Source organism: Ictalurus furcatus, chromosome 18 (genome assembly GCF_023375685.1).
Source record: "Ictalurus furcatus strain D&B chromosome 18, Billie_1.0, whole genome shotgun sequence".
NCBI classification, from domain to species: domain Eukaryota; kingdom Metazoa; phylum Chordata; class Actinopteri; order Siluriformes; family Ictaluridae; genus Ictalurus; species Ictalurus furcatus.
The window spans coordinates 18,701,522-18,726,755 of record NC_071272.1 but is presented as its reverse complement, the minus strand read 5'-3'; the positions used below and the strand labels follow the sequence as shown (position 1 = coordinate 18,726,755).

Genomic DNA, 25,234 nt, shown 5'->3' with positions numbered 1-25,234 from the left:
CCAATGCAAGTATGCTACGCTACAACTACTGTGCTACAAGCTGTTCTAGGATCTTGGTGATAAAGGCGTGGCCTATAGTTGGACAACTGACAGGGCTCGAGGTCCTCGAAGTTTTTTAATCAGGGTTTGATAACTGCTAATTTAAAGCATTTAGGTACATAGCCAGTGCTAAGGGAAGAACTGATTTGATATTTTTAATAGAGCTTTGATTCACTTAAATTGAATTCATTTCAGTTTGACTCCTCCAGGTGGCAGTATATCAGCTTCAGTCGGGTGTTACATCCACAACCGAAGAAGAAAGACCGGAGCCGGATGTTGGCGAAGCAGAAACAAAAACGTCGTGAAACAGTTGTACAGTTTACAGACAGTATGGGACGGGAGTCTCGGTGAGGAAATTAATTGTATTAATTTATTAATTTATAGAACCGGTTACCTAGTGATAAAAAACAAGTATGTGACTCGCGGAGAGAAAGAGATTTTTTTTTAGTTTTAACCGAAGTGAAGCTAATAATTCTAGCTAGCGGATAAATATTAGTGAATTTAGATTAGCTGGCTTTGAAACTAACCGGCTAATAGCAGCTAGTATTAATAAACATTATTAATGCTGCTTAAGTCAAGCTTGTCAGTGTAGTAAGTATGTTATTTAATTAGCAGTTAGCTCCTTGTTTACTTCAGTCGCTACTTCAGCGAGATGTCTGCAGAAAGCGCGAGCTAGCTAGCCAGCTGTGAACGTGTGACGTCACGCTCGGAGAGAGGCTGCTTCTCAGTACTCACATGGACGCTTCCTCGCTCCTCCATCCTCCAGCCCATGACCCGGAAATCTATCGACGTCACCCATCTTGAAGGACATATCAATTCTTTAATTGCACCGCGAGGAGGCGAGGAACGAGGAGTGAGGAAGCTTCCCGAGGAGCTATGAGCGAGGATAAAGGTTTATCTTAAGTGTTTCTTATCGAACAACCTGACATGCGAATGCAGAGCAGCTAGGAGCAAGGATACACAGGTGTATCCAATAAGGAAGTGTTTCTTATCGAAAAACCTGCCACACGTATAAATTCCCCTCCTCCTTTACATCTACAACAATCTCAAACAAAAAGTCCGGTGGTGATGTGATGGAATGCTGTGTGAACTATAATTAAGTAGTAATATGCTTACAATGAGTATCGTAATTCATTGCTCCTTGCATGTTTGGATATGCAAAGCTGCACAAAAGATGCGATCATTTATGTATTGTTTAGTAATTCGTTGTTGAATAACCCAGACATTTCACATACTACCAGTGCATTCAAGAATGTTGTTGTTAATCGATTTCCAACAACATAACCGCACATTTAAAAAAAAAAAAAGCATAAGGGCAGATCCCTGAAATGCAGAGAGGTCATCCAGCTGAGTCATCATATCATCATATTCCAATCGACTTGCTTCGATTCCTCTTTCCTCGCATCTCATCCTTGCATCCTTCCCTCACACCCCAATGGGGCGGAGCTAAGATGCAAGGAAAGGAAATAAGAAATGAAAAGCACCCAGACAGTGTATTCACGCTAAACCTCGGGGACGTAATAACTTAACTGTTGATGTTTGCATTTTGTCTAGGAGAAATGACCACCCATGCACAGTCGTTTTTGTTTTGTTTTTTTAGCAATAAATCTGTTTGTTGTGAGTGTTAGAACTGTTGTTATCAATATCACGGTGTTAATTACAGACATTACCGGAAGCGCTCATCGTCACGAGGACGCTCAGGCAGTCGCTCTAAAAGCCGCTCTCCTGACTCTAAGCGAGTGAAGAAAGAGGATCGAGCACGTGAGCGGGGACGCAGGGAACGATCACGCAGCAGAGAGCGGAGGAGATCACGCTCCAGAGACCGCAAGAGACAGAGGTCACACACTCTCTCTCTCACACTCGCACACACACACAGCATCTTTTCCATCCTCCTGCTTACTGTAAAACTGTGTGTGTTCAACAGGCGGTCTCGGAGTCGTGAGCGTAAACGCTCCAGAAGTCGTGAGCGCAGGAGATCGAGGAGCCGCAGTAAAGGGCGAAGGTAAAACAAAATCTAACAGTGTTAAGGGGGGGCATAATAAATGAGTTTGTGTGTGTACTGATGTGTGGTGACTGGGGTGTTTTGGGTGTCTGCAGCAAGGAGAAGTCAGATGGTGGTGAGCAGTCAGCAGATAAGAAGAAGAAAGAGGAGAAGGAAGAGGAGCGAGTGGAGGATGTAAGTGTGTGTGTGTGTGTGTTAGGGATGTCACGATACCAAAATCTAGTAGTCGGTACCGATACCACCAAAAGTACATGATACTCGATACCAAAGTCGATACCACGGTGTGGTATAAAAATAAAATAAAAAAAAATTAATTAAATACTCTCCTGGAGGACATCCTCCTCTGGCTGATACTGGCAAAGAGAGGGGGGGGGGTATTTTAGTTATCAAACACTGTCTGACAATGAGTGGAGGTGCACTCCTAAACACGTGTACACACACACAGACGCACGCGCGCGCAGACACACACACACCTTATACTCTGAATGCAAGCATTAGTTTAAGTACACTGATATGGTGGCAGGCCAAAAAGATGTATTAAAAGCATGAACATTTGAATAATCATTAGTGACATTAGGCTACATTTTGCTGACAGGACACGGGCTGAATGGCGATTGCATGGTGGCCCATTAGGAGGTAGTTTATAACATTGCAATGTGTTAGCAGTGTTAACAAATAAATGGCTATCGCTAACATTACATGGAGCATAACGTTAGCTGGTTTCACGGCAACAATACCAGCTGCCTCAAACAAACATAATATAGGACCGTCTTTCAGGTGCTTCGCCAAATTCCAGGTGTTTCCGCTTTGTTTGAAATGAGTGATAGCATCGGTTGCACACCGCAAACCGGTACTAGCTTTCCTCTCAACGAGTCGGGGCGGAGCTAAACTTGATAAGTTAAGCTAATCTTCTGTAGTTTTTTCCATGTGCTTGTAGGCGTTCTTCTTCTTCACCACTTGTGGACTGACTAAAACACTTGCGTGTATTTGCTTCCCCATCAGGTCCGGAAGAATTGCAACCTCTTTACCTCCATTAGAAACGGTTCCAACGCTAGTGCAGAAAAACAAGGACCGTTACGTTTTAAGAATGTTGGTACCAAAGTATTGGTTCTCGTGACATCTCTAGTGTGTGTATGTGTGTGTATGGTTTAGCAGGAGTTAACCATGTTAATGAACTGGCCCACAGCAGGACTTTGACCAGACGACACTGGAGGAGGAGATGAGGAAGAGGAAGGAGCGGGTAGAGAAATGGAGGGAGGAGCAGAGGAAGAAGGCCATGGAGAACATTGGCGAGATCAAAAAGGAGCTCGAAGAGATGAAACAGGGCAAGAAGTGGAGCCTGGAGGATGATGATGGTGTGTATGTGAGAGAAAGACATTGTAGAGACATTGTACACATATACAGTATTGATTGTAGACAGTAATGTGTGTGTGTGTGTGTGTGTGTGTGTGAGTGTAGATGATGATGAAGAGGGTCCGGCCTCAGTGGATCAAGAGGGAGAGGAGGACGAAGATAAGGAGAAGGACGGGAAGGTGGAGGAAGCAGAGGTGATGGAGGAGGAGGGAGGGGAAGAGCTTGACCCCCTGGATGCCTACATGGAGGAAGTGAAGGAGGAAGTGAAGAAGTTCAACATGGGCACTATGAAGGGAGGAAACGACAAAGTGAGACACAACGACGCACTGATCTAATCTCAAACATAGTTTTGTTAGTGTGAGCTCTGTGTGTGTATGAGAGATGGAGAGGGCATGCCTCTCTGTGTGTGTGTGTGTGTGTGTGTGTGTGTGTGTGAGAGAGAGACTCATATGCCAGCACATTGTTACAGTTTGTCATCATTGTTTGCGCATGTGTTTGTCACAACAAAGTGTTTAAATTGTATGTGTGCAGAAAGGAGGCATGACTGTGACAAAGGTGGTGACGGTGGTGAAGACGAAGAAGATTCCTTACATCACCAAAAAGAAAGGAGAGTTAATGGAGAATGATCAGGATGCCATGGAGGTAAAAGCCTTTATATACATAGCTGTGTGTGTGTGTTTGTGTGTGTGTCTGTGTGTGTAAAGATGCATCACTGTTACTGTAAACTGGATCTGTCTGTGAGACATGGGTTCTTATTTAACACAAACTGATTAAACTCATGAGTGTGTGTGTCTGTGTGTAGTATTCGTCAGAGGAGGAGGAAGTGGACCTGCAAACGGCTCTCACCGGCTTCCAGACCAAACAGCGGAAAATTCTGGAGCCTGTTGATCATCAGAAAATCCAGTACGAATCCTACCGCAAGAATTTCTACGTAGAAGTTCCTGAGCTGACCAAAATGACACCGGAGGGTATGGTACCATCGACATTTACGGTTAAGAGTGCACAAAACAATACTGAACTGACTGTCTGGGTGTGTGTTTGTGTGTTTCAGAGGTGAATGAGTATCGTCTGGAGCTTGAGGGAATCTTGGTGAAGGGGAAAGGCTGTCCCAAACCCGTAAAGACCTGGGTGCAGTGTGGAACATCCATGAAGGTCTTAAATGCCCTTAAAAAGTGAGTGCTTCCTTCTCCGCCGGCCCTGTCCCAACACTCCCACTCTTCCTCTTGGACGTGAAGCGTTCGAATAAGATGGCTGAATGCAGGTTTTTGAAAATCGTTCTGTTAAGCTTGTATTTTAACTAGTCAACGATGTTTAACAAAGTAAGTGCCACATCTTAAAATATTTACTTTTTTTAAAAAAAAAAAGATCCAACTCAGAAACAGAAAGGTAACTTGGCCCTGGTTCTGAAAAGCTCTCTTAAAGTTCCTTAGAGTTCCTGCAGTCTGTAGGTGATTCACTTCCGACCACGTTCACATCCATCTCTATGATGAACACATGCCCACATGCAAAATACATGTCTGAAAGCTTTTGGGTTTCGGGATAGTTTTTGGACACATGTTGGTTATATCGGGTTGCTTTTGGCAGATCTGGCAACCCTTCTAGTCACAAAATTCGATCACGTGTGATTGCGATGGGTGCAGCGAACACCTGAGTTGTTAGGGCAAGTGGACGAAGCAGTGTTGTAAACAGTGATGAAGACTGAGTGTGTGTGAGAGTATAAGAGATAGAGAAAGAAAGAAAATGCCTACCCACACAGGTACTTTACTTTTTGATGACTGAGGCATTGTTTTGGTTCCAGACGTTTTTTAAATGCTTTTCTGTAATGTCTGTGTGTATGTGTATTTCAGGCATAACTACGAGAAGCCTACGCCCATCCAGGCTCAGGCCATTCCCGCCATCATGTCCGGACGTGACCTCATCGGCATTGCCAAAACAGGAAGTGGGAAAACCATCGCATTCCTGCTGCCAATGTTTCGCCATATTTTAGACCAACGACCCTTAGAGGAGGGGGAGGGGCCTATCGGTACACAGTCACACACACACGCATATATACACTCTGTAAACACACAGGGCTAAAACTTGCTAAGTGTTATGTATTTAGTGTTCATGCTAACACGTTTGTCTGTATCTCAGCGACAATCATGACGCCAACACGTGAGCTCGCTCTGCAGATCACTAAAGAGTGTAAAAAGTTCTCCAAGCCACTGGGGCTCAGAGTGGTGTGTGTGTACGGTGGAACAGGCATCAGCGAGCAGGTTTGTATTTATCTGTGTGTGTGTGTACATATAACGCGTATTGTCAGGGTGTGTATTACCAATAATGCACTGTGAGCAGTGTGTGCAAAGAAATGCAATGTAAAGTTCAAGTTCTGTTTTGTGGAACGCCGAGGTGGAGGTCACATGCGTTCAGTGTAATCTCAAATTTTTGATTTTTTAATGGGGGGAAAAAAATTTGGCTTGAGACACACACACACAAGGCTCTCACAGTGACCTGTAATAAACACCCTGGTTTCTGGGACATAGCCTGTGTTTAGAATGTTATCTTAACACTGTGTATATGTGTGTAGATAGCAGAGCTGAAGCGTGGAGCTGAAATCATTGTCTGCACTCCTGGTCGAATGATCGACATGCTGGGAGCCAACAGTGGTAAGTGTGTCCTCATCTGTGTGTGGGAGTTTGTGTGTCTTCGTATATGTGTGTGTTTGAGCTCACAGGGATCTCGATGTGTTGGAAGTGTTTAGTAAGGAGTGCAAGTGAAGTCAGGAGATCAGACCCCCCCCCCCCCTACACACACACCATTGCTGTAGGATTTATTTAATTGTGGTCAAATAATCATGCTGAGAAGCTGAAAGTATAGAAATAAGCTCCACTTTTACATAGATGTTTATCTAACTTGTGTATGTTGCAAGATCAGTATGAATGTTTCAGTAAATACACTATCGGTCAAAAGTTTGGAGACACTTGACTGAAATGTTACTCATGATTTAAATATTTGAAATCAGTGTTGTAGACAAAAATATAATTGTGCCAACATATTCATTCCTTTCATTAGAAAACTAACATTTTATTTACAAAAAAAATGTTTTTTAAGGGATGACTTGAGCGAAATATTCCGAAAAGCAGCCAATAAGCCAGCGTAGGTGGGAACTCCTTTAATACCGTTTAAAAAGAATCTCAGCGGGATTCATCAAGAAATCGGTTGAGAAAATGCCAAGAATACATTTCTGGAAATTCTAGGCAAAAAGGGGGTCTACTTTGAAAATGCTAAAATACTAAATTATTTTGATAATGATTCCCATAGTTCCACTTGTGTTACTCCAGAGTTTTGATGACTTTACTATTATCCTAAATGTGTGTATTTATAAAAAATAAAGAATGAGTGTGTCTAAACTTTTGACCGGTAGTGTATAGTCACTTATTTTCCTGTCTGTGTGTATGAAAATGTTTAAATAAATGACTTACGGTAGATGAAGGTGGTTTATGACCCTATTAACAACAGGTCTTATTTCCCCCAATACCTACGTGTGATGTGTGTTTTAATCCTTAGCTTGTGCTCCCACACATGCGTGTAATCTGTGCTGTGTGTTTTCCAGGTGAGCGCGTGGTGTTTTAATGTTTGTTTAACAGGTTGGCTGTGTCGAACGATGGTACGCAAGAAACCAGCAGTAACCTTCTGTCTGATATAGAGCTGCATCAGTGCTAGTGTTAATGCAGGGTGCGCGTGTGTGTGTGTGTGTGTGTGTATGTGTGTGTGTTTTTCCTGCAATTTGATCACTAATGTGGAGTTGATGCTGATTTCAGGACGAGTCACGAACCTGCGCAGAGTCACATATGTCGTAGTCGACGAAGCTGATCGAATGTTTGATATGGGTTTTGAACCGCAGGTGAGTCGACACACCAAACACCACTTTCACTAAACATCTCGCTTGCTCACTATTCATCTAGCTGTGCACACCATACACCTCACCATGCTGACCAAACACCTCACAGTGCTCACCAAGCACCTTGCTGTGTTCACGAAACACCTCAGCACCACCACTCAGTCTACACTCACACACACCTGGCGTCTCATTTATTTATCACTGCATGTGTAAAACAAGTACTTAATTTGTGCTTTAAAAAGCACAGTAGCCTGCTCGAGGTGCTGATTGTTTCAGACATGGAACACGGCAAAAGGTCCAAGAAGATGAACTTCACTGACAATAAAGTAAAGATACTGTTGAGCAAAACAAAAACGGTTTATTTGGCACTTTTACGAGTAGTTTGTCTAATAAGATAAATAAATCAGATTTTTATTTAATGCCGATCAGCTGTAACTTTAAAACCACCTGCCTAATTTTGTGTCAGTCCCCCTTGTGCTGCTAAAACAGCTCTGAGACATCGAGGCATGGACTCCACAAGACTTCTGAAAGTGTGCTGTGGTATCTGGCAACAAGGCGTTAGCAGTAGATCCTTTTAAGTTCTGTAAGCTGTGAGGTGGAGCCTCCATGAATCAGACTTTTTTTGTCCAGCACATCCCACAGAGGTTCGATTGGATTGAGATCTGGTTAATTTGGAGGCAGAGTCCACACCTTGAACTCTGTAATGATCCTCAAACCATTCCTGAACAATTTTTACAGTCTGACAGGGCACATTATCCTGCTGAAAGAGACCTCTGACATTAGGGAATACCGCTGCCATGTCAGCACGTATTTGGTCTGCAACAATGTTTAGGTAGGTGCTACATGTCCACATGAATGCCAGGACCCAGGATTTCCCAGCAGAACATTGCCCAGAACATCACACTTCCGGCTTGCCTTCTTCCCATAGTTCAACCAGGTGCCATCTCTTCCCTAGGTAAGCAATGCACGCATATCCGGCTGTCCACGTAATATAAAAAAAAAAACGTCATTATCACACCAGGCCACCTTCTTCCACCGCTCCATGGTCCAGTTCTGATGCTCACTGTAGGCACTTTCGGCAGTGGACAGGTGTCAGCATGGGCACTCTGACCGGTCTGTGGCTACGCAGCACCATACGCAGCAAACTGATGCACTGTGTGTTCTGAAACCTTTCTATCATAGCTAGCATTAACATTTTCAGCATTTGTGCTACAGTAGCTGTTCTCTGGGATCAGACCACAAGGACTAGACTTGGGTGCCCATGACCCTGTCGCCAGTTCACCGGTTGTCCTTCCTTGGACCACTTATGGTAGGTACTAACAAGACTTGCCGTTTTGGAGATCCTCTGACTCGGTCGTCTAGCCATCACAATTTGGCCCTTGTCAAAGTCGCTCAGATTCTTCTGCTTGCCCATTTTTCCTGCTTAAAACACATCAACTTGAGAACTGACTGTGCACTTGCTGCCAAATATATCCCATGAGATAATCAATGTTCAGGGTAAAAGCCTTAAAATGTCTTAAATTCATGTTTCAAAGGTCTTAAAAATGCAACCGAACCGATAACGTAAATAAGATTTTGATTTTATTTTCGCTAGTTGCTTTTTGAAATGGTAAAGCTGAGTGTCAGAAATGTATCACTATTGTTATATTACTATTTGTACCCCCCAAAGTAATATTACAAAATAGCAGCTGTAATATTTTCTTCTTTATAACACTACTTGTTACATTACCCTGGCATTGAGTTACAAAAAAAAAAAACCTGACAGCAGTAAACACTGCTGTCCCCCCGCCCCTGTTGGAGCAAATGGTAATGCAAAAAGGATATTTGCTCTGGTCTCCCATATACCGCTATAGAAGTTTACCTTGCTATAGTTTACTTGAACCAAGAAATGGATGTATATGCATGAGCACAATACATTATAGCTGATTTATCGTGTAGCATAATTAAATTGACGTGTAGGTCACTGCAATATGGTATTGCTGATACCTGCAGATACCTTGTTATTCACTTTACCTGTTAGTAGTTTTAATGTTATGGCTGATCGGTATGTATATATTTGTGTGTGTGTGTGTGTGTGTGTGTATTTGAGTGTGTGAGTTCTGTTTGCCCAATTACATTTAGAAACTGCAAGAGCATCTCCAATTTCTCTTTGAAATATGCTCATAGCCAAAAAGCCCTTGAATAGAGCTCATCTAAAAATGCACTGGACAAATGAAATCGACTGATAATCCACTTCTCACTCTCAGCCTAGAGTTTCCAGTGGTGCTAGAAACACACTCCCTCTTCAAAACTCCATGAGCCAAATCTTCAAACCAAGCATATTCCCAATCAATCTTTAAGTGTACCTTTCATACGATTTGACTTTACTTTCCATCCGGGTCATCTGTCTGCATCTTGTGAGCACTGAAATCAGAAATAACCCTCTGAATTATGCTGATATGCTGTTAAGCTCCACCTAGTCAGTTTAACTGCTATTACACTTTTCTACCACTAGGGTATAATATACCCAAATCCTCACACACAAGCAAAACTTGATTAATCCCATTCAGTGGATAGAAATGTGTGTATGTATGTTTTACGTGCAAAACTTTGCATATGCACGGTTGATAAATGAGGCCCCTGATGTTTGTTCCTGAACCCATATGTCCTTGTCTAGATTACTTGATTGAGTGATGTAGTAACTGCTGATGCATTAATGTGATGTGGACACTGAGGTGCTGTTTAATCACTGTTGTCCTTAAAAACAGAAATGTTAAAAAAAAAAAAGTTTTGTGTCTGTATGAGCCTTGTGTGGCTCATGTTGATCTGTTGAGGTGTGTGTGTGTGTGTGTGTGTGTGTGTGTGTGTGTGTGTGTGTGTGTAGGTAATGCGCATAGTGGATAATGTGCGGCCGGATCGTCAGACAGTGATGTTTTCAGCAACATTTCCTCGAGTGATGGAGGCTTTAGCTCGCCGTATCCTCAACAAACCAATCGAGGTTCAGGTTGGGGGAAGGAGCGTGGTGTGTTCAGATGTGGAGCAGCATGTGGTGAGAATATATAAACCCCACCCCCCCTCCCCCCAAACACACACACTACTGCATAAGCATTACTTTAAAATGCTGATGTTAGTGTAGTTATTCCGGAACCTGAGCTCTGTGTGTGTGTGTGTGTGTGTGTGTGTGTGTGTGTGTGTGTGTGTGGTCAGATTGTGATTGAGGAGGAGAAGAAGTTCCTGAAGCTGTTGGAGATTTTGGGTCATTATCAGGAGAAAGGCTCAGTGATTATTTTTGTAGATAAACAGGAACACGCAGACGGCTTGCTGAAAGACCTGATGAAGGCCTCGTACCCCTGCATGTCTCTGCATGGAGGTAAACACACACTATGAGACTTCAGTGTATTAATGCTGTGGTATGTGTAGTGTTGTTTTGAGTTCAGTAGAGATTGACCGATATTGATTTGTATTTTAATAACAGATATTTTGCATGTTTTGCATCCATTTATCGGTTTTTCCAACATTACATAACCGATTATGGAAAAACACTTAAATATCGAGAAAAATATCGGTAAAACCGATAATCAGTCGATCTCTAGACTTCAATGTATTAATGTTGTGGCATGTGTTGTGTTGATACTCTGTTTCTCCGTCACAGGAATCGATCAGTATGATCGGGATAGTATAATAAACGATTTTAAGAGTGGGGCGTGTCGGCTGATGGTGGCCACATCGGTGGCAGCGAGAGGCCTGGACGTAAAGCATCTCATTCTAGTGGTGAACTACAACTGTCCCAATCATTATGAGGACTATGTCCACCGTGCCGGGAGGACTGGCAGAGCTGGAAATAAGGTCTGATAATGCTATATAGAAAAAAAAAATATATATATATATATATATATATATATATATATATATATATATATATATATATATATATATATATATATATATATATATATATACACACACACACTATGTAACACAAGTGACTACATCCCTGTTGAATATCACTAAAATATGAGAAAATCATCAAAACTGGACAGTTGAAGATTAGAAAACAAATCTCCTGGGTTTTTTTTTTCCAGTCTTCAACTGTCTGGTTTCAGCGAGTCTGTGCCCATGATTGGCTAGTTAGATAACTGAATGAATGTACAGGTGTTCGTAATAAAGTGGACAGTGGCTGATTCTGTTTTCCTTGGCCGACCTGCCTGGTTGCCAGAACACCAGGGATTTCTTTCTTTTTCAGGACATTCCAAATTGTTGTATTGACTATGACCAATGCCTGTGCAATGGCTCTGATTTCCCCACCTATTTTCTAAGCTTCAAAATGGCTTGCATAGACTGCTGTCTGGTTCATGTTGGTTTATCCTTTTTAACAACAAATGCAGTCTTCACAGGTGAAACCCAGGTCTTAACCCAAGAGTAGACATTCAGACCTATGAATTGTTTAAACAATTTAACAGGGTACACCCGAGCAACAAGAAAACCCTGTCAGTCACATGCTGAAATTCTGATCCGTTGTTTCATTTATCATTTGATCTCAAACCCAGATGTCTAACAAAATAATTTCCCTTGTTCCAATACTTTTGGAGTGGTCTGTATATGTGCACATAGTGCGTGTGTGTGTGTGTGTGAGTTACTATGTTAGCTGTTGTGTGTTATTTTGTCAGGGCCACGCATACACGTTTATCACTCAGGATCAGGTGCGATATGCAGGTGACATCATTAAAGCTCTGGAGTTGTCAGGGTCTTCAGTTCCTCCTGAACTCGAGCAGCTTTGGGCTACCTTCAAGGAGCAGCAGAAAGCGGTGAGACCCTGAGACCACACTCCCATAACACCACCCATACACCTACACCACACCGCATAACACCACCTGCTCACCTACACCACACCTTCTAACACTGTGTGTGCATGTGTGTGTGTGTGTGTGTGTGTGTGTGTGCAGGAGGGGAAGAGTATTAAGAGCAGCAGTGGGTTTTCAGGGAAAGGCTTTAAGTTCGATGAGACTGAACATGCTCTGGCTAACGAAAGGAAGAAACTCCAGAAAGCGGCGCTTGGTCTTCATGACTCAGACGACGAGGACACAGCACTGGATGTAAGTGTGAACATTCATTTTAGAGTTCTGTTCTGTTTAACTGCTGATTTTTTTTTTTTTTTTAATTGTTATTAATGATCAGACTAACTTTTTAATCATTTATGATCAGTTTTTAATGGTGTGTGGTGTTAAAGGAGATTGTTTGTTCCCCTCACAGATAGATGAGCAGATCGAAAGCATGTTTAACTCTAAGAAGCGTGTGAAGGACTTGGCGGCTCCGGGGGGTTCTGCACCGTCAGGTTCAGGACTCACTGTTTCTGCTGCAGGACTTGGTGGTCTCACTGCACCTTCAGCTGGAAACATTCAGAAACTTGAGATCGCCAAGAAACTGGCACTGAAGATCAACGCACAGAAAAACCTCGGCGCAGAAGCTCAGGTGAGACAGGAAGGCTCCATCCCAAACATTAAAAATTGCACACTAGTTAGAGTTCTTAGTAAAACGTTGGCTATTTTAAGGCTCTGTTCTAATCTTAACTACTAATTAGCCAATTAGCTAGCAGGCAACGCTGATTTTCAGCACACTTCTGCATTTGGGACACAACCCTGGACTTGGCTCTTCGTGTCATCTTGTAATTTTTTACCTCCAAATGTCAGGACGTAATGCAACAGGCCACTAACGCCATCATGAGGGGTGGGACCATGATCGCACCCTCCATCTCCGCTAAGACCATTGCCGAGCAGCTTGCAGAGAAAATCAATGCCAAGCTGAACTACACACCCATCGAGAAACTGGAGGAGGAGCGACAGAATGCTGAACAGGCAGAGAGTGTCAAGAGGTATGAAGAGGAGCTGGAGATCAACGACTTTCCCCAGGTAGACACAATCATTTTACCTCTTGATGCAGTATGTGTGTGTGTGTGTGTGTGTGTGTGTGTGTGTGTGTGTGTGTGTGTGTGTGTGTGAGAGAGAGAGAGAGACAGGTACACACACCTAACCTTGCATACACGCGCTCTCTCTGTGTGTGTGTGTGTGTGTGTGTGTGTGTGTGTGTGTGAGAGAGAGAGAATGAGTGAGAGACAGGTACACGCACCTAACCTCGCGTACACGCTGTGTGTGTGTGTGTGTGTGTGTGTGTGTGTGTGTGTGAGAATGAGTGAGAGACAGGTACACACACCTAACCCCTCATACACTCTGTGTGTATGTGTGTGAGAGAGAGAGGGACACGTACACACAAATATTGACCTGTTGTTGCGATGTTGTTGGCGTGTAGACGGCGAGGTGGAAGGTGACGTCTAAAGAGGCTCTGCAGAGGATTGGCGAATATTCAGAGGCTGCCATCACCATCAGAGGGACATACTTCCCTCCTGGGAAAGAGCCCAAAGAGGGAGAACGCAAGATTTACCTCGCCATCGAGAGTAAGTACGAACACAGCAAAACATAGTTATGCTGTGTTGATTGTTTAAGACTGATTGACACTGAGAAGATCACTCATAAGTGAACAAATAAATAAATGAGATAATGATGTGTAATGTTCAATGTTTCTCAGGTGCAAATGAGTTGGCGGTGCAGAAAGCAAAAGCAGAAATCACACGGCTCATCAAAGAAGAGCTCATACGCTTGGTAACCTCTCCCTCCTCCGCCTCTATTATTATTGTTATTATTATTATTATTATTATTATTACTACTACTACCACAATAATGCTAATAATAATAGTAATAATTATTAGTCACTCACCCATCTGTTCAGAGTTCCATGTTTCTGCTCCTTTAACTGTTTGTATGTTTTCGAATGAAGACTAAAATATGAAATTAGATATAGTGTGAGTGGATGTGTGACTTTCTGGTTCATTTGTTGAAGAATCATTACATTTCAAAATGTTAATGTTTTTTTTTTCCTGATTGCGCATTGTCCTTTTCTTCCCTTTCAGCAAAACTCGTACCAGCCGACAGCCAAAGGCCGATACAAAGTTCTGTAGACGAAGACCCTTCTGTTTTTTCGTTGTGTTTTACAGTGACGTAAAGAGGTGATTTGTGTTTATTTGGCTGATTAAATGGACTGTGAAGTGATTCAGCTCTCAGTTCAGTCTCATATTCATTATGTGTAGATTCTCTTTTACACCAATAAAACATTTTAAACATAACCCTCTGTGTGTGTATGATGTAAAAATTTTATAAATATATTTTGTTTAGCAATAGCCCTAATTTATGTTTTAAAATCTGCCCAGTCAGCATACCCTAATGGCTTTTAAGTGTGCATCAGCTACCTCATTTAAGTGTGCACTTGCAGTTATTGGAACAGGGTTCTACAGTAGCTGAAACATTTCCTTCACACTCTTACTTACTCTCCAGCCTCCTAATTAGTTAACCCACTTTAAAATAATATTTTTATTAGCTCTCATCTTCAGGTGAAGTTGATAAAGTATCCTTAAAGAGACAGCAGCTAAAATAACAGGCAAGATCAACTGGTATGAATTGTAATGTTTCTCCAAAGCTTCTTCGAGATGGAAGTAAAGTTGAGCACAACTGTCTGGATGGTAGTTAGTGCTCTTTTAAAAGACTAATGGTACACAAAGCTACTGCTCTGATGCCAAATACTTACAGAAAATGTAGGCTGTAACTTAAAAGACTTTCTCAGATAAGGTTCTTCATCAAAATGATAGATTCCTGTCATATGAATCAAAAATTGATGTGTATTTGCAAAAATGCTTATTTTTGGGCAGAAATGTGGAATATTAATGAAGCAACTTTCGCATAATTCACAGTCTCCTTGATAGAATGTGCAGTAATCATTGGGTTAGGGTTAGGTGTACAATTAGGGGTTAAGTATAGGATTATTTCTTATTTGTTCTAAACGTGATTGTGTAAAGAAGTCAGACATCAAACACGTTGGCTGACTGACAAGATTGGGGATTAAGAGGAACATTGTAATTTGGTAAATCATATTTTTTTGTTGAACTGTTTCTCTTTAAATCATGAAAAACAGACACTCGATCAAGTGTGCCTAAACTTTTGATTGAGCTGTGAAAAAACAGCAGCACTTGTCAAAACAATGTAAAAGACAAACAGGCAAGCGTTAATAATTAATAGGATTGAAAATTGCATGGAACTGAGGAGGTTTTTTAAGGTTTACTCTAGAGCATTTGGCTGATTAAAGACAGCTCTTCTGTGATTTACAGAGGACAAAATATTCCCTCTTGTATTTCATCAACATGCAGTACTTAATAAGGTCAATCCCAAGTTCATGTTATGATCCCGCAGGACTGATATGGGTTAAAAACATTGTTCTGTGTGTGTAAGCTGAATCAGCCACACCTGGCTGTGCCATGGACCACTGGGGCTCATTTATTAATCTTTTAGTAAAGTTGTGTGTAAATGTTTGCATAAGCCAACCAAACTGAAGATTTTATCCAAATTGACATAAGTTTTTGGAAATATTCTTAATATTGATGTGTGTATGTTGTATGCCAATCACCTGTGAAGTGCAAAACATGTGCATGCACAGCGGAGTTGTATTTAGCGAGGCCCACAAAACTCCATAAAAAGGAAAGCTCAGTGAAAGCTGAAATCACAAAATGATGAATAAATGGCAAAATAATTGTCAGAAGAAGTAGAAGTTATTTTGAGTCATGACTATGACAATAAAAAAAAATTGTTTAGTAGTGTAACAACTTGAAAAGACCAAAATCTGAATCCAAATGATAGAAAAGACAAATTGGGTGTGAATTAAGTGAAGTGAAAACATAAAAAAGTGTACTGTACCCAGGTAATTAATAAACAGGGAGCCTGCTATGTTTAAGGTTTTTTGTGTTTTCTTTTTTAAATTGTTATTTAAAGCAATGTGTCTTGTACAGTGAGTGTCAGGCAGAAGTACACTGAACATCAGTGCTGTGTTGGAAAAGCAGGAGGTCATGTGTCAATAAAGAAGCCAATGATGGCATGAAGAGACTGGGAGTATATGGCAGATTGCAAATTAAGACATATCAGCTTGGTCACTTATAAATCACTTCATGCTGGCACTAATAAAGCGTTGCACAGCATTAAAAGAAGATGCCATGGAAAATGGAGCCGACTCTGCTAAGCCATTACAGCCTGTTCTACTTTTATATGGCAGCATTTCTTCTTAATTGAACGACTGTTCTTATTTGTCCTAGGTTAGAGATGTGTTGCCTCCTTTCTATTTCATATTTAATATTTCTTTAATTAATGCCTTTCATATGAAATTACTGGGTTTTACAAAACCATTAAATTTGTGTGTATAAATAAAACTGCTTTTTCATGGTAGGGTTTGCGGTGTATCTAGGGTAGGCTTGGCACAAGGTGGGACAATTCTTACCACACACACACACACACACATACACACACACTGGTACCTGGCAATAGCCAGTCCACCTACCTGCATGTTTTTGGACAGTGGGAGGAAACCGGAAAACCTGAAAGACACCCATGGGAAACTCCGCACAGACAGTAACATACATGAAAAAAAAGAAGAAAAAAGAAAACCAATATTGTAATGAAATCCTTGTGGATGAATTTCATGAAACTAAGCAGTTTGTAATAATTTTCAGTAATGCTCAGTGGCATTCAAGAGACCCCCAGCAACCACTAATGTAGTGCAGACAGGGTTATTTTGATCCTCTTCTCTTGTCGTACCACAGCAGAATCAACTGCCACCGCTGTGGTTCTTTTGATGAATGTCTGCAGTATTTTTGACCTAAATGCTCATACTACCCTGTCAAAATTGTAGATTGCAGAAATAAATTGAATAACACTGTCCAGCGCGCGCGCGCGTGCGTGTGTGTGTGTGTGTGTGTGTGTGTGTGTGTGTTTGCTCATCTGTTACATGGGCATGAGGTACTTTTCCATATGGCTACCTCTCTGTGTGCACCAAAACCACCTCTGGTGTTTATTGCCAAAAAGCTATATTTTGGTTTCATCTGACCATAGAACCCGATCCCATTTGAAGTTCCAGTAGTGTCTGGCAACCTGAAGATGCTTGAGTTTGTTTTTGGATGAGAGTAGAGGCTTTTTTCTTGAAATACTTCCAAACAACTTGTGGTGATGTAGGTGACTTTGCATTGTAGTTTTGGAGACTTTCTGACCCCATGATGCAACTAAATTCTGCAATTTTCCAGATGTGATCCTTGGAGATTTTTTGGCCACTCAAACCATCCTCTTCACAGTACATTTGAGACAATATAGACACACGTCCTATTCCAGGTCGATTCATAACATTTCCAATTGACTGGAAATTCTTAATTATTGCCCTGATGGTGGAAATGGGCATTTTCAATGCATTTGTCACAGCTATATTCCTTGGTCTTACCCATTGTTATGAATAACTAAGTGAATTTGGCCTATGTATTACCTCATAATTATACCCCTGTGTTCCTAGTCACCCAGGTTTACTAAAATAATATCAGTGGGAATATACTTCAAATATATTTTTCTCATATAAGTTCATAGGGGTGCCAATAATTGTTGCACACATGTATTTAACAAAGATATTTTTGGGGATAAACCTGTGTTGTGTTTGCAATAGAGCTGATAAAATCGATAATAATTGATTATGAAAATCGTTGTCAATGAATCTGATTATCGATTAGTTGGTCTGCACTCGGCACATTTACTCATTACGTTACTTCTGTTCGGAAAACACAATTCGGAGAGTAAATACTAAAGGTGTGTCACGTATGAAGTACCGTACACTTACACTATGCACTATGACCCTACTGTCTAGTGCGGTGTTTCCACGGACCCCTAGTGGTCAGTGGTGTAATTGCAGGGGGTCTGTAGGAAAGTTTTTAAAATGTTTAAATAATATTATATATATTTTTGTTAAATGTATCAAAATATATTCAAATGACATGTTTTAAAATTAACCTATTTGGATATTTGCGTGCATTCACAAATATCACGTTAGCTGAGCTGATGATCGTTCACTGATTGATTTATTTTAAATTTACTTACAAATGAAATGATAATTTGCAAAAACCTTATGAGGTAGACAAGTACAAGTGTCGCATTGATAGATAAAATGAACAAAAGATAATTCAGAGAGTCAAATTAAATGTCACCCCAACAATAAAATGTAATTGAACCTGGTATTTGAACCAATCCCTGGGGAATGACAGGTTCTACCAATCAGCCAGGGATTGCTAGGATTGTAGAATTCAGTGCTTTTTGTGCATCTATTATATATATAATAGTATAATAAATATATAATTACTTTTTATAGATACAAAAAAAGCACAGAATTAAACTACAGTCCTAAATTAATTATATATTTGTGTGTATTGGGTTCTTTTCAGTCTTATATAATTGGACAAACAGTTGTGTAAAGATTTAGTCTTAAGTTTATATTTGTAACACTCAATTTGTGGATTTTATTTTAAAAATAAGAAAAAATGGTATGGAAAGTTGTACTGAAAGTTTCGATTAATCGACTAATCGAAATATATATATATGTGTATATATATATATATATATATATATATATATATATATATATATATATATATAAAATAATCGGCCAACTAATCGATTACGAAAATAATAGTTAGTTGCAGCTCTAGTTTAAAGGGAAAACTAAGATGATATTATTGACCTGTATCTTCAATGTTTTATGCATTGTGCTGCTGCCATACGGTTGGCATCATGGATAACTGCACGAATGTGCAGGTGTACACGTGTTCCTAATAAAGTGGCCTGTGAGTTTATACTAATATGAGTAAATGTGACTGTGGATTAGATGATTCAAAACATTCATAAAAAAATAATTCCTACTTCAGAAAAGTCCATTAATGAGTTACAATGTTTATTGACATAGGCGTTATTGACACAGCACTTAAAACTCTCAAGGCTCGCTGATGTAAGAGAGATGTGGTATATTTAAATAGTGGCCTTTGTCACCCAGAGACTTAGGGGTGTGAGTACTTCAGGTGTAAAGCTCACTACACTGTAGGTGTTTTCTACATTTGCAGTAGTGACAATTTGATACTTTAAGAAATCCTTACCTGCTTACATGATATACAACAGGCTTTCTAGTTGTGTTTATACTATGTTACATGTGGCACGATTAACAGATTCCTTTGTGTGCATATTTGATTTGCTGATAATGAAAGTGCTGATAATAATACAAAATGTGTTGAATGTACAATTTATTTCACTGGATGGAACTTTCAGAATAAATAGCACAAATGGCTCTAGTAAATATAGTCATACATATTTGTAAAATGTTTGGTGTTTGTATATTTGGATTGTACTCATGAAGCTAAAATAAAAAAAAAATGAAAATCTGTGCTGTGAGAAATGAGCTAGTAACATGTGCTGTAAGAAATTCTACTTTTCTTTCTGCAGGTCTACTGATGGCCAACATGTCAGACACTTTGACCTTTGTTGATATGCAGACCATGAGACTGGCTTTTACAGGCGAGAGGATCTTTAAAATGTTCCTAGTGGTATCCACACACTTACTTGTAATTTATGTTAACATTATAATGCTGTTCACACTACGCACCAAGGCCATCTTCTGTGAGACACCACGCTACATCCTCTTTGCCCACATGCTCCTGAATGACACCATTCACCTGGTGCTCGCTCTGGTGCTCTACATGCTCAGTTCCTTCTATCTACTGGTGGTGCGTGCTGTCTGTGCCTTCATCGTGCTGGTGTCTACGTCGACATTTGTTAATGCGCCACTAAACCTGGCCGTCATGTCCTTGGAGAGGTACACAGCCATCTGCTTCCCTTTGCGACACAGCGAGTTGGCTACCCCAGCGCGAGCGAGCATGGCTGTAGCTCTGGTGTGGGTTTTGGGCATCAGTGATGTGCTAACTGATGTGTGTGCTCTCTTCCTCCTCGCAGAGCCATCATTCTACTTGTCTCCTGCAGTGTGTACCATCACGCAGCTCATGGTGGCACCCTGGCAGCAGGGCAGGAGTGTGATATTCAAAATCTTGCTCTTTGTCATGGTGGCCATTGTGTTGCTCTATACGTATGTAGCTATCCTGCTGCAGGCACGTGCCATCTCCTCTGACACCACTTCTGCCCATAAGGCCTTGCGCACTGTAGTACTGCACGCAGTGCAGCTTGGCCTCTCACTAATGTCTTTCCTCTACGAGTATATAGAGTCCCTTATTGTGAGCCTGCCACTTGACGTATACAAACAGCTGCACTTCCTCAACTTCTTTGTAGTGCTGATCCTGCCACGCTGCCTCAGCTCAATCATCTATGGCCTGAGGGACGAGACCTTCAGGCCACTGTTCAAACAGAACTTCTTCTACTGCTGTAAAAACAGAGTTGTGCCTTTAGAGGCTTTTACAAAACACTGATGATGGGACAAGGACAATGTGATCAATGTTTCTGTCATCTGTATATGAATAAATGTGAATATGTTTTTCCATAGATACTTACACAAAACATGTGGCATGTTAAGTCTCACAAAATATTTGTATGTAGTTTATGGGTATTACATCTGTTATGGGGTGTTTGTGATTCTGATAAACTACAGATTGTATTGCTTTTATCCAAACTCAGGATGTATGCTGTATCTCATGTTAAAAAAAAGGGAAAATATTTTCTCTGTGTACTAATAAAATCTGAACTTCATCCAACATTTCCAATGTGAGATTTGCTAAAGATGTGTCAAAACTGTCATTGAAAATGTTAATATTATTGCAAGTAACCTCAGTATCTCCCTTGCCGGCTGTCTTACAGTCACACATTTTTTCCCCCGCTCCATAATGTCACGTTACTAAGGTTTTGTTCTGGCCTTCAGAAATAATTACAGTGAGTGAAATGGAAGTGATACATACACACGTTTGCATACATAAAGGAATACATGCACTTATAATACACCATGCTTTCTTGTTTAAAACAGATCAGTACTAAATGATCCATCCTCTAGGATGGCCAGAATTGTAAATGACATAAATAACGTTGCGAATGCAATTTTTTCTGAGAGTGTTTTCTTAGCTCTGCTAGCTTAACTGAGAGATCTTCACATATGACCTTCTGGCCTTCACTTACTCTTTTGTGGGTGTCTTATAGGTGGGCCCTCTTGTGTAACACGAGAGCCAATTTTGTACAGTTTCATAGAAGGTTAGGGTTGGGGCAGAGTTAACCTTTGTACCATTTCTCATGACTTTATTTGTGTGTACTGAAATTCAATCCAACCACCCTTGCTCATTCAAATTCATACTTTTACACAAGTTCTTTTTTCCCCTTCAAACTGAAGTAACTGTGATAAATATATCTCCGGTCACACGTTTCTGATTCTTTATCATCCCTACCGGTTTACTCTTTTTCCAATTATTGCAACACTTAGGCATAGATGTTCTTTTATCTATAAGGAGTTATCTTTTTACACTGCTCTGTTTACCCATTTGCTGTTTCTTTTCCTCCAATGGGCAATTAACACTCATTCCTGTTGCGCGAGAAGTCTTCTATGTACATACAGTACTGTGCAAAAGTTTTAGGCACCCTATTTTTTTTTTAGTACAAACTTGGTTATAGAGTTTTTATTTGATGACTTCTACATTATCAAGGCAGTACAAAAAGCATTTTAGATTCCCAAACATTAGTTTTCTAGCACAAAATTAAATGTTACAGAAAAATGTTTGTATGTCATTAAAGAAAGCATCGTATTATGTAAGAGACCACGTTTCAGACCAAAAACACAATGAAGGCTGCTGGGTGTTCCTGCAAAAATAAGAAGCAAGTGTGACAGTCAAAGTCTCCAGAAGAACCGTGGCTGGTTCTGTAAGATGCTCAGTAAAACTTACAGGTCATTTTCTTATAAAACTGCACAAATTGTACCGGAGACTACTATTTTTATTTTTGTCACACCAAATATTGACTTCGGGGCACACGGTGGCTTAGTGGTTAGTACGTTTTCCTCAGACCTCCAGGGTCGGTGGTTCGATTCCCACTGTGGCCCTGTGTGTGCGGAGTTTGCATGTTCTCCCTGTGCTGCGAGGGTTTCCTCTGGGTACTCCGGTTTCCTTTCCCAGTCCAAAGACATGCATGGTAGGCTGATTGGCATGTCCAAAGTGTCTGTAGTGTATGAATGGGTGTGTGATTGTGCCCTGTGATGGACTGGCACCCTGTCCAGGGTGTACCCCGCCTTGTGCCCGATGCTCCCTGGGATAGGCTCCAGGTTCCCCGTGATCCTAAAGGAAGGATAAGCCGTATAGAAGATGGATGGATAGAAATATTGACTATGTTTCATTTACTGCTCTTTACGGTATTTTTTAAAATGTAGAAACATTTAATATCATTATTTTGAAGCCATCTTTGATCTACGGCATTTCTTTGCATATGCCTAATACTTTTGCACAGTATTGTATACTCTGTTCTTCTTGAATAATGAGAGACCTTGCCAAATGAACTGTATGTGTGTGTATCATTTGGCAACTCTCCCAAGATCTTGAGCAGGAGTGTGCAGTGGGGCGACAGACACCTCTTCTCTGATCTTTCTACCTGGAAACGAAAGCTTTGACTAAACACCTCTTCTCTGAAAAGAACCTGGAGAAATATGAACAATATGAAAAGTGAGGGAAACTAATAGACAGTCCTTACCATACACGATTCTGTGGTATGATATTGGTATGAATTTGATTGTTGAATAAATATAGTTTATAAATAAACAAACTTGAACAAACTAAATATATTTAATACATAAATCTGAATTCTACAGAAACCAGACTGATTGAATTTGAATCTAGATGAACATATTCAAAGGATAACATATTTGAGTCATGATAGTACTTGGAATGTCAAAAAAAATTGAGGGAGTAAAAATTTAACAATAAATGTATTATTCAATTAATTTTCAATTATTCTAATAATTACAAACACCTAAAATTCTACTTAGTATATTAACAAAGTGTCATGCAGGAGGCAGAATTGGAAGCCAGTGAAGGCTTTCTTTATTAAAGATACATCAGAAAATCCAAAAATATGGTCAAAAAACAAGCACAGGACAGGTGATCAGAAAACAAAAGGGCAAAATAAAGAGTAGTGTAAATATGGAACAAATTCATGAAACCAGAAGTACAACATGACACCAACAGGTTTGGACTCATCAATGGGATAAACACTAAGAGCAAGACTTCACCCCTAGAGTGTGTGAGAGTCTGGGCTATTTAAGGTTTGCTGGTAATTATGAACAGGTGTGTGTAATTAGACATCTGGTGTACTAAAGCATATATGCCTGAGTCATGTGACATGGTTGTATACTGTGAGGCTGATGAGACATGGAGTTCAAGGTGGAAGCTGATGGTGATGTGACAGAACCCTGCCTTAAAGTGCAGATCCCGAAACATACAAGTGTCTCAATCGGAAGAGCTTTTGCAAGCTGCTGGAGGCCTTCAGGCTGGTATTGCCCAGAGGGAGCAATATCTTGAGTGAGGGCAAAGTAGCTAGGAGCAAAGACCTCCTTGCTTGTGGCTGGAGGCAGAGTGACAATGATATCCTCTGTGTAGCCAGCACAAGGCTCAGAGATGTCCTCTGTGGAGTTAGGATGATTCGGAGTGGTATTGTCCTTGATGAGGTCAGGAGGCAGACTAGACTGGACAAGAGAGGCCTTGGTGCCTGCCTTGTGCTGGACAGGAGAGGCCTTGGTGCCTTCCTTGTGCTGGACAGGAGAGACCTTGGTGCAGGCCTTAAGTTGGACTGGAGATACATTGGAGCAGGCCTCAAGTTTTGCTGGAGAGGATGCATTGCTGGCCTCTGGCTTAGCCAGAGAGACTGCTTACAACCTTGGTGCAGGCCTCGATTTATGCTGGAGTGAGTAAATTGGAGTCAGATATTTAAGTAATAAATTAACACACCCATTTAACCTTCGACTGCACCTATTTCCGTATTTGGTTTTAGGAGAGCAGTGGATTAATTCTTAACTTAAACTCACGATGAGTTTTTAATAATTTTCTTCTGCAGACAAGATGGCACCTCAGCTAATGAAGGTCACATTTTTAGTAACAGAAGCAACTAAAGTAACACAAATTATCAAATTATCTTGAGAATAATAATCACATACTGAAATAGACATATCAATCAAAAGAGAGAAAGTATGGATCAGAACTCCCACTGTACTGTCTCAGCAGACTTTATTTAGTAAACCAATTTCACCACATATATCTTTTTCTTACAGCACCATATAACTGTCCCTACAGTCCTAAGGATCTGCACTGGGGAATTGGTTAATTATGTTAATTAGTTATTTAAACATATTTTGCCCAGTGAGGATATGATTAATGACATTTTTTTCAAAAAATTAAAAATAAATACAGTCACTAATTCACCTGTGAAACAGCAATGAAAAATGGTTGTGTCAGTATGCAGATTTAGTGAGTACCTCCAAAATCTCAAAAGATGTATTTATTAGTTTCTCATTTCCACCTCTCACTATATTAGATCATCCATCCTTCCATTTTCAGTACTGCTTGTCCTACATAGAGTCGTGGGGGGAGCCTGGAGCCTATTCCAGGGAACTCGGGGCACAACACAGGGGACACCCAGGGTGGGGAGCCAGTCCATCGCAGGGCACAATCGCACACACATTCACACACCGATTCATACACAGTGGACAATTTGAAAATGCCAATCAGCCTACAACACATATCTTTGGACTGGGGAGGAAACCGGAATACCTGGAGGAAACCCCGAAACATGGAGAGAACATGCAAACTTTGCGCACTGAGGGCGAACCCCCAGCCCCAGAGGTGCGAGGCAAATGTGCTAACCAGTAAGCCACTGTGCCCCCCCTTATTAGCTCATTATAATCAATTTGGATTGTTTTCTGTGATTTCCTGTTTCACAGGGGTATAAATATGAGGTAACACAGGCCAAATTCATAACAATGAGTAAGACAAATTGAACCTATATCTATTTGAACCATTAGCCTCTGGCGTGACTATGGAGGAAAACAAAACAAAACCGGAGGCAGCA

General features: G+C 40.7%; 2 protein-coding genes across 3 annotated transcripts; both read left to right on the top strand.

The window, feature by feature from the left end:
* The first annotated feature begins 286 nt into the window (after positions 1-286).
* On the top strand, positions 287-14,427 carry ddx46 (DEAD (Asp-Glu-Ala-Asp) box polypeptide 46). Of its 2 annotated transcripts, none has more exons than XM_053649174.1 (23): positions 287-386; positions 1,703-1,876; positions 1,964-2,041; positions 2,137-2,215; positions 3,231-3,396; positions 3,500-3,702; positions 3,926-4,036; positions 4,197-4,362; positions 4,446-4,566; positions 5,242-5,417; positions 5,528-5,649; positions 5,961-6,039; positions 7,195-7,277; positions 10,138-10,302; positions 10,461-10,623; positions 10,906-11,099; positions 11,921-12,058; positions 12,197-12,346; positions 12,504-12,722; positions 12,941-13,159; positions 13,557-13,701; positions 13,833-13,906; positions 14,215-14,427. In XM_053649174.1, the coding sequence occupies exons 1-23, from the start codon at positions 313-315 to the stop codon at positions 14,260-14,262; spliced, it is 3,147 nt and encodes a 1,048-aa protein (XP_053505149.1). In that variant the 5' UTR covers positions 287-312; the 3' UTR covers positions 14,263-14,427. The 2 variants fall into 2 exon arrangements, with proteins under 2 accessions (XP_053505149.1, XP_053505148.1); XM_053649173.1 differs by having other exon boundaries at positions 3,228-3,396.
* A 5,232-nt stretch (positions 14,428-19,659) lies between these two features.
* Positions 19,660-21,047, top strand: LOC128622724 (odorant receptor 131-2-like). The gene has a single exon (XM_053649429.1). It carries the CDS (start codon positions 19,660-19,662, stop codon positions 20,614-20,616), a length of 957 nt encoding a protein of 318 aa, XP_053505404.1. The 3' UTR covers positions 20,617-21,047.
* The last annotated feature ends 4,187 nt before the right edge of the window (positions 21,048-25,234 follow it).